We start from the raw sequence: 9,920 nt of genomic DNA on the forward strand, positions 1-9,920 counted from the left end.
TCTATAATCCATATTAAATAAAATCATTATTTTATTCGATATATTATCACTTAAATTTGATGTATATATGTTTTTTAATGTCATGCTTTTCGGTACTTTTCATTCGTTATATATGATCCGTAAAATTGTTTAATTCTGTTATTTACGTCACTGCCTGTAGACAATATGGTGCGCAAGAGAGTTAAAACAGTGGCATCAACAGTTGTAAACGAAAGTGCCGGTGATCATTATCTGTCGTCTGTAGAAGCAAGAAGAATACGTAATTGATTTATACATTCATTCACGTTTTGATGTCTCTCTTGTTCGTTCTTTCTTGTAATTCTTTAAAAGATTTGAATTTCTAATCAAATCTGTCTCTTCATCATCTTCGCCACAAATAATCTTTATTATCTCGCAAATTGAATTTTTTAAGTAATGGACAACTTGGAATCTTTTTATCTCAAATGGCAAAAATGCGAGGAAAGCAAAGATGATTAATATTTCTATATACAGGATGTCCCATTTTAAAGGACCCACTCAAATATCTCAGAAACACTGCGTTAAATCGAAAAATGTTTCAAACAAAAGTTGTCTGGCTTCAAGGGGGCCATAAGATGATGATAACGATTTGACCTTGGAAAATCATTTGAAGGTCATGTGAAGGTCAACTTTAAAATCTTAAACAAAAACCCCCATTTTTTATTTAGTATTATTGTAGCTTGCCTCGAGAGCTTTCCAAAACACTATAATAAATTATTTTTTTATTCAGTACTTTTTGAGTTATTTTATATTTTAATCTGACATATTTTGATATAAAAAATTAAATATCTCGTAAAATATTTATTTTTCGATAATCTTACCGTAATACTTTTATGTACAGAATAACGAGACAAATCAATTAGTATAAAAAAATAATTGTTTTTAAGAAAATTATTTATAATGTATTTTTTAAAATAATAATAATTTTTTTTTTTTGGGCACTAATTGATTTGTCTCATTATTCTGTACATAAAAGTATTACGGTAAGATTATTGAAAACTGAATATTTTACAAAATATTTTATTTTTTATATCAAAATATATTATCAAAATATCAAAATATCAGATTAAAATATAAAATAACTCAAAAAGTACTTAATTAAAAAATACTTTATTATAATGTTTTGGAAAGCTCTCGAGATAAGCTACAAGAATACTAAATAAAAAAGGGGGTTTCTATTTAAGATTTTAAAGTTGACCTTCACATGACCTTTAAATGATTTTTCAAGGTCAAATCATTGTCACCATCTTATGGCCCCCGTGAAGCCACACAACTTTTGTTTGAAACATTTTTCTATTTAACGCAGTGTTTCTGAGATATTTGAGTAGGTCCTTTAAAATGGGACACCCTGTATAATATATTAAAAAAAAAATTGACGATAAATTTTTCTCTCTCTTTTTTTTTTCTTTTAACAAATTACGAATGTCTCATCATTAACTCATATGTGCTTAATAAAATCCACTTTTCGAAAAATACTAATAAACGAAGACATCTCGCTCGATCGGTAAAGCTATGAGATAAAAAGATCCAAGGTTGTTTAACCGCGAGTGAAAGTCACGAGTCTCTGGAATCTCCTCGCGTCAGCGAAGACGTAGATGCGTTGAATTCAATATCGCATAGTGCTCTTTACGACACGTACGACAGCGCGTTTTAAAAAGAAACGCTGTGCAATCTCGCGAAAGAACTGTCAGGAGAAACATACGCGGGATTAAATCTTCGTTCTCGTAAGTGCTTCTTCCATATGCGTCTACTCGAAAGAAAAGAGCGATTTCGCAATAACAGCCTTTGTGATCTTGAAAGCGATTTTGAGCGTTAAAAATCTCGCAGTGATAACGATAGCGTTCCATGTTATATAATGGAACGAATGTATGCATCTCGTTGTGTGCTATTGATACCATTCTATCGGCAGAGTAATTGCGATCTGTGTCGAGTTTGTTTGACACTTAAAATTAGTTTTAAATTATTGTGCATTGATACAAATCTAGTTTTTTTTTTTTTTTTTTTTAGTTTAAAGAGCTAATAGAAAATAAGATAGTAAAATCATTCTTATCAATTTCCTTTTATACTATATATATTCTTATTATATTCTAGACAAACTAAAACTCTTTCCAAGTTCCCTTCCACTGATATCAATATCACAATCACTTTGGCAATATAATAAAACTAACAGCAACTATATTGTAGTTTAATCGATGAATCGCACTCGTAACCCCTTAATGAATATAATTGTGGAATAGAAATTTTGCATTATATTTCTCAAGTTTAAAAAAAGGCAAGACGTAAAAAACAAGTATTGAGGACATACATATGTTAAGAAAGAGATTCTGTACAATTTCTTTCTTTTTCTCTCTCATATAATCTTTTCTCATTCTTCCTACAGAGACGAATGTGAGAGATTTACTTTGAAAAACAAAATTTTCGACCTAAAAAGCAGGAGATTAATTTATTAGAAACTGTGTAAATTATATCAAGATTCTAGAAATATGTGTGTACCATATATATGTAGCCTCTTTACGACGCACGATACAAGGGGCGCAAGAGGGTAAAAGCCGCAAGTCGCAACTGCGCAACGGTGCAAACTGCGCCTTTTGCGAAAGGGGGTGCGGGCTCGGGATTGCGAGTACGCAGTCGCGCGGGATTCCCCGGGAATCGGGTCTTTCCGGGTCTGCGACACGGTTCTCCCTTTACTCCGGCTCACTTTGGTGCCCGTTATAGTCGGCGACGCTGCCACTGACAGATTCATTCACTCGCAACAGGTGACAGACGATCTCGATTAGGAGCGACGGTAGTTTGGAAAACGAGCAGCTATTCTTCGCGTCCGATAAATTCGGCAAAGGGAAAGTCAGGAAGGGAGCGTGCTAAGGGTTGCGAAAGGAGAGTCGCGAAATGAGTGTCGAGGACGCCATCAATTACTCACCCAGCGAGGAGGAGGACTATTACGCGTTGTTATCCTGCGACGAGTCTTCCACGGTAAGACGTAACACGTTGCAATGTATTTATTGCGTTTCACGAGCTCAAATTCGTATTCCCATTGCTGATTAATTATTGAATGTAATGTAATATTCGAGTTTCTTTTGTGTCCACATTTGACACATCCATTAAAAAAAAGGGAACCTTAAAATCAGAGGGTTACATTTTATTTAGGATTAAATATGCGGTAAAAAGGTTTTCTCTGTGTTGTATGTATTGAAAATCAATTTAGAATTATAAAATCCTTTTCTCTGACAACGTGATTTTGGCGCGAAAAATATTCGCTCCTAAGCTATTCGCGAATGTTTGATAATTAAGTATTTTTATTTGTATGTTTCCTTATATAATAGATTACAAAGATTTATAATTAATGTAGAATATAGATAGAAGTAGGAAATTTATTTTAAGTTAAATAGTGTTTATCGTGAATACATTATTACTTTTAACGAGTCGTGTAAATATATATATATATATATTAATATATAGTCGACGCCCGATCAAGTGTGTTTGAAATATTTATAAAATATTTGAGAAGTAAATGCATCGCGAAAAATATAATTACAAGATATAAAAGTCAAATACCTTATTTATCGAAGTCAATATTAAATCAATATAATAGACGATATGGAGCAATAATAGATGAGAAAATAGATGAAATATTTCTTCTATCGTTAGGCAAAGCTATTTTAATTATGTATCGCGCTATTAATTTAAATTTAATTCTTTACCATCATCTTTCATTGTATGTTACATTACGATATCGTTTCAATTAATCAATCAAGTTAATATCGTTAAAATATAAAATTCATAAGCGATGATCTTTGTAAAAAATTTAATTGCTCCGATATGTTTTAATCGAGACTTTTACCGATATACATGTGCAAAACTAATTTTCCGCACTGACATAATTTAATTAAACGTCGAGTTGCTTCCGTAATAATTAGATCCTAGAGGGAAAGTGCAATTTAAATTCTTAATTAATTGAATATTCGATCAACACAATTGGATGTAGTCTCATCTGCTTCTAGTTTACGATATGCTAAATTCTCGAATTAAGCAACCACATTTCTGCTGTAATCAAATTACATTTTTCATTGTGCGTGAGGTTGTATTTATTCTTTGAAAAGGAGTCGTTATATTATTTCATATGCAATGCAATAAGATACTAGAGAGAGAGAGAGAGAGACATAATTTTTATTTTTATTATGATATCATCAAAATTCGTATATATTAAAAATAAATTACGAATTTTTCAAAATTTGTAATAAATATTTGATTGCTCTCGTTATTCTTTATCAGTACATGATGTAATAGATATTAGAAATTTTAATAGAGATATACAACGAAAAGGTCGTTTGCCTGTCAATTTTTTTTTAGTTTACGTTTTTCTAGAATTATCTCCGCTAACTTGTTGATAAAAATTCCGACTCCAGTTGATAAATGACATCAGTGTGTTCATGACATCTTGTTTCCGTCGGCGAATGATAATATGAACGTGATCTTGCGGCAGACAGCCGAGATATCTAAATGCAATAAATATTGAATACGTCATAAATATCGAAGTATTACAGAGAAAGGAAAATAATATTATTACAAGAATCAAATTTTGATTCCGTTTTAGTCGAATAAATTTTACAAATTTTTCTAATTTAATATTTTATTCGTGTCACATATTTGAAAGGAAACGAACAATTATTGCGATTAGATTAATTTCTTTTCGTGTCCTATTGAATCATGTCGCAGACGATCCCTGTTTAATTTTAAAAATTAGATCGAGCAGATTACGGCGGAGTATAAGGTATTGGCTCTTCAGTATCATCCGGACAAAAACGACGGTGACAAAGAGGCCGAAAAAAAATTCCAACAATTAAAGGTGCGTCTTTTACAAATAGAGGAAAGTCATTAATCAACTTTATTAATTTGTAATTGAAATAGATCGTTTACGTTTTTTTTTGAATATTCTCTGATACGCTATTTATATTATAGTATGCGAAGGAGGTTCTATGTGATCCTGAAAAAAGAAGCAATTATGACAAATGGCGGAACAGTGGTATCAAGATCAGTTACAAGCAGTGGGTCGGCATGAAGGAACACGTGCAGCAGGTGAGGTGTAATAATCTTGCAATTGATGCAATTAATATCCATTTCGGACAATACGCTTTAAGTTCATTACAATAAATGATAATATGTAATCTATTCATACATTAGAATAAATCGAATTTTTTTTTTTTACATGCCATTTGTAAATTTATAATTTTAGATGACTATTTCAAGATCTATTTTCGCCGGAAGCATAAAATATCTGTCAAATTAAATTTGACTATTTATCAAGATTATTTATACTTCATTTAAGAGTCTTCAGAAAGACAGCTTAAGTAATATCAATGATTCTAAGATCAATATATAGGATGCTTTTTATATAGCGCATTGATTCCTTGAGTTTTTTGATCAATTTTCTTTTTTTATTATTTATGATAATAAAAAATAATCTTTCATTAATATCGCGTATCTTCTTCTGTTTGCAGACTATGCACTGGAGCACACCGAAGACAAAGGACAGAATGCTGCCGGATACGACTGGAGAGACAGGTGGTTCACCGGCTCATCTCAAAGGTCATCCCACAAATGTTCATAGAAGGGCTTCAGAGGGTGGAGCCACTAATCTCTATTATCGTTCGGGTCATGGAGTTCCATTCGACTATCAGGAACCGAACGAGGTCGTCAGTAAGTTTCGCAATTATGAGATTTAAAAGACATCCCGAAATTAATTCTCATGGGTACCGACTTTATTATACCGGATGTCCTTATGGAAACGAGAAAATGTTGTACTAGATAAATAATATATCTACCTGTATACAAGTGTATAGGGCGTTGGTTAGATTACGTTAGCATACACGTAACAAAATAATTGTACGAAAGAAATTTCATTGTTCGATTTCTTATCGCTTATCGAGCGATCATTAACATTTCTTTTTCGATCTTATTTACACCCAATATCGCACAGAAATTTTAATTAAGAACGATACGTTATCGTTGGATTTTTTTTTTTTTTTTTTTTTTTTTTTTTTTGAAAATAATCGTGAAATGATCGTAAACGTTTATCTGACAAAATTCTATGGAAATAAAAGATATGTGTGGTTTTTTTTTATTTTCAATCACGGATATGTATTTCGGAGGACTTATTTTTTTGGTTGTTCAGGATGCATGCTAATTTCATCCAACAAACGACTCTGTACACCAGTACGTGCTCGCGCGATCGCGCGTATACGTATGTGTCGCCTTCAGATTTATATTTTGTTATACTATACTAAGCACGACGGGAGAGGAAAGGATCGAGGAAAGCTAAAGGACGTTTGATATTATTTAAGCTCTCTCTATCTAAAATAACTCTTGAATAATGTCTCTTGAATAACGTCCGACTGGACCAGTTGTGAATATTAATATTCGAGAAATCGAGCCTCTCGATCGCGCATTCCATGTATGTCTCTTGGTCTTATAAAATGTTTAGCGACAAAGGTTAAATGATGTAGTATCGACGGGGGCTGTATAGTTATCTGTGATTCCGCGAATGAATTTTCCACTAGAGATTAACTGGTCGTTTCAACCGTATAAACACTTTGGAACGAAATACTCAAGTATTTATTCAATAAAATTGTCGAGTTTGCGCGTGTATATGTATTATAGACAAGAACGGTATCCTCGATAAAAACCAAGCATTAATCAAGCATAAATGCTTTTATTTGAAAATAAAGGGTAGTTGAGGGTGGTTTTCAACGCGAGTAACTTGTCAACGATAGAGAGATACACATATTTTCTAAAAATATCGAATTTATAAGTACATATCTATAATACGTCGAAGTGAATGGTGGTAGAATTGAAAATGATTAAATCAAGATCTCGGAAGAACGTTGAAAACACCGGATTTATTAAATACGATGTTTTAATAGAAATACGTAAATATATGTAATCCTAAAACTCTCTCTATTAAAATGTAAAATATAAAAAGAAAATTAGTAGTTTATATTATAAACTGTTATATTTAATGTAATAGCTATATATTAGTATAAATATATATATATATATATATATATATATATATATATATACATATATACTGGGTGGCCCATTTTAATCCATCCAGTCGAATATCTCAAGAACCAAGCCCGGAAGAGAAAAATGTTTCAGACAAAAGTTGTTTGGTTTCGAGGGGGCCATAAGACGGTACCATTGGTTTGACCTTGAAGAGTCATTTGAAGGTCACGTGAAGGTCAACTTTAAAATCTTAAATGGAAACTCCTATTTTTTATTTAGTATTCTTGTAGCTTGCCTCGAGAGCTTTCCAAAACACTATAATAAACTATTTTTTTATTCAGTACTTTTTGAGTTATTTTATATTTTAATCTGACATCTTTTGATATAAAAAATTAAATATCTCATAAAATAGTCAGTTTTCGATAATCTTGCCGTAATACTTTTATGTACAGAATAATGATACAAATCAATTAGTATAAAAAAATAATAGTTTAAAAAAAAAATGATTTACGATGTATTTTTTTAAACAATTATTTGTGTTTTTTTTTTGCACTAATTGATTTGTCTCATTATTCTCTACATAAAAGTATTACGGTAAGATTATCGAAAGCTGAATATTTTATGAGATATTTGATTTTTTATATCAAAAGATGTCAGATTAAAATATAAAATAACTCAAAAAGTACTGAATAAAAAAATAGTTTATTATAGGGTTTTGGAAAGCTCTTGATGTCAGCTACAAGAATACTAAATAAAAAATGGGGATTTTCAATTAAGATTTTAAAATTGATCTTCACATGACCTTCAAATGATTTCCCAAGGTCAAATCATTGTCACCATCTTATGGCCCCCTTGAAGCCACACAACTTTTGTTTGAAACATTTTTCTCTTCCGGGATTGGTTTTTGAGATATTCGACTGGATGGATTAAAATGGGCCACCCAGTATATATATATATATATTTTTTTTTTGATTAATAAGTGTTGTTATCGATTCGTGTCGAAAGTTGTTCTCGATTTTCAACATTCTTCCGAAAATTCATTTGATCATCGTTGCTACAATATTTACAAATTTAATATGAAATGTTGAAGTACAATACTCAAGTATTTCTTTCTACAATGGAACAAATCGACGATGGCGCACTTGTACCTGTGTCCGATGTCAAACGTAAAATACATCATTCTTTCCCGACGACAATTGCGACGATATCTCTATTTTGGTTCTTTAAGTACCTATTATGCAATTCGCATAGATTATATTTTACATTTTTCGAATTAGTGAAATTGAAAATTGAAATCGACACGATTTCGATAAATCATTTTTTTCGACGCTATAAGAGTATAAGAGAATCGTACATGATTTAAAATAAATAACAAAGACGAATAAAAATAGTAGATAAATAGTGAAAAATTATTTTCACGCGCGATGTTTGTAGCGTCGAGATTTGAACTTGCCGAAATTATATCGATTTATATCGTTTAGGAAAAACGATTAGATTCTCGATGGATCATCGCGAGAAATTATGCATCGTATTTCGTGCGCTTAAGTCTCCTCGGTGCTTTATGCAGTCGAGACAATTCGTCGTCGGTGAATCGATTACGTTTGGCATGTAATTGAAAATGCCTATTTATAATCGGCAATTAATAACAACTTAGCGATAATTAATCCTCAATGTGTCGATGTGTATAATCTTACAATAAACGATAAGCATCGTCCCGGACAGCTTGTCCTTCCCTTAATTACATTAAGGCGGTGTCATTAATGCCTTCTGATTTTGACATTTTCGAGTCAAACGCATCGTATCTAAACGTTCGTGTAACATAACTTATGTTAGAGCTGCATTTGAGATCTTTGTTAAATGTTTGGCATATGTAAAAAAAAAAAAAAAAAAATAAATAAATAATAGCGATTATTTCATATGTATATAAATAAAAAATTTATATAAACAAATAATACAATTTTTTCACACTAATAATTTAAATTTTTCCTCGATTTGATTATGGCCAAAATGAAATTGGAAAATATTAATGACATTGAATATAAGTAATATGTTTCGCCTGGATTTTAATCGATCTCTTTTCCCTCTCACAAAAAGCATATGATCTTTCTTATTCCTCGCTCAATAAGGTCCAAAACATATCATGACAGGTCCATTTTGTCTCTCCGTTTTGTTTTCGATTTTCAATAAAGGAACCAAACTAAAATACGTCTTATCTATACAAAGACAGCGGGATAATAATTGAGGTCATTGGGTAAATCGAGAATTCACCTTGCGCTTACACAGGCGCAGTACATGGTAGCAAATGGTCAGTAAATACTAATGGAGAGAGGCAAAATCAATATTATCAACAATGAAGATCTAATGACATTTTCGTATTTTATTTTTAGACCATCGGATCAATTTTTTTTCTTATAATAGGATGAATCCCTGTCGAGAGATGATATATATATATATATAATATACGCGGAGAAGTGATTATATAATATTTTTATAGGTTTTGCATTTAAGAAAAACGATGCAATGAAAAATTAAATGATAAAATTTGATAATTGAAGAATCGATTATCTTCCACGGGTCTCTTTCAATTTCCCTGCTTGATTCTAAATGTTATAGTTAGGAAGGATGAATTAAAGATTCGTTGCTGACCGCGATCAGTTCGCGCTAAAATACGCGATACAATTTGTCAAAAATACGCAAAGCCAATAAGGAAATGCAGATCAGGTTGTTACCCCAAAATGTTATCGATCGAATGTTTTCGAAAGAAGCACTTTTAGAATTGAAAATTAAAAAAAAAAACGTAAAGTAGCAAGTAGACAAATAAAACTAGAAGAGTTATAATGTAGATGAGACATCTCTTTTAAGATATTGAAGTCTCGGAAGCACTCTCTTTCTTTTTCTAT

General features: G+C 31.4%; 1 protein-coding gene across 1 annotated transcript; it reads left to right on the plus strand.

Moving 5' to 3' along the window:
• Window positions 1-1,631: 1,631 nt before the first annotated feature.
• On the plus strand, window positions 1,632-7,613 carry LOC138944307 (J domain-containing protein-like). The gene is made up of 5 exons (XM_070315214.1): window positions 1,632-1,742; window positions 2,775-2,988; window positions 4,760-4,861; window positions 4,975-5,091; window positions 5,514-7,613. Exons 2-5 carry the CDS (start codon window positions 2,905-2,907, stop codon window positions 5,736-5,738), a joined length of 528 nt encoding a protein of 175 aa, XP_070171315.1. The 5' UTR covers window positions 1,632-1,742; window positions 2,775-2,904; the 3' UTR covers window positions 5,739-7,613.
• Window positions 7,614-9,920: the final 2,307 nt, after the last annotated feature.

Source organism: Polyergus mexicanus, unplaced genomic scaffold (assembly GCF_030449975.1).
Source record: "Polyergus mexicanus isolate NDT 795.1 unplaced genomic scaffold, iyPolMexi1.0 SCAF_150, whole genome shotgun sequence".
Taxonomy (NCBI): Eukaryota; Metazoa; Arthropoda; class Insecta; order Hymenoptera; family Formicidae; genus Polyergus; species Polyergus mexicanus.

Excerpts from the sequence above, each read along its gene's own strand:
- LOC138944307 (XM_070315214.1), top strand. The coding sequence starts at position 2,905 with ATGAGTGTCGAGGACGCCATCAATTACTCACCCAGCGAGGAGGAGGAC. Across the intron at positions 4,862-4,974 it reads AAAAATTCCAACAATTAAAG|TATGCGAAGGAGGTTCTATG; the intron begins GTGCGTCTTTTA and ends TTTATATTATAG. Across the intron at positions 5,092-5,513 it reads TGAAGGAACACGTGCAGCAG|ACTATGCACTGGAGCACACC; the intron begins GTGAGGTGTAAT and ends TTCTGTTTGCAG.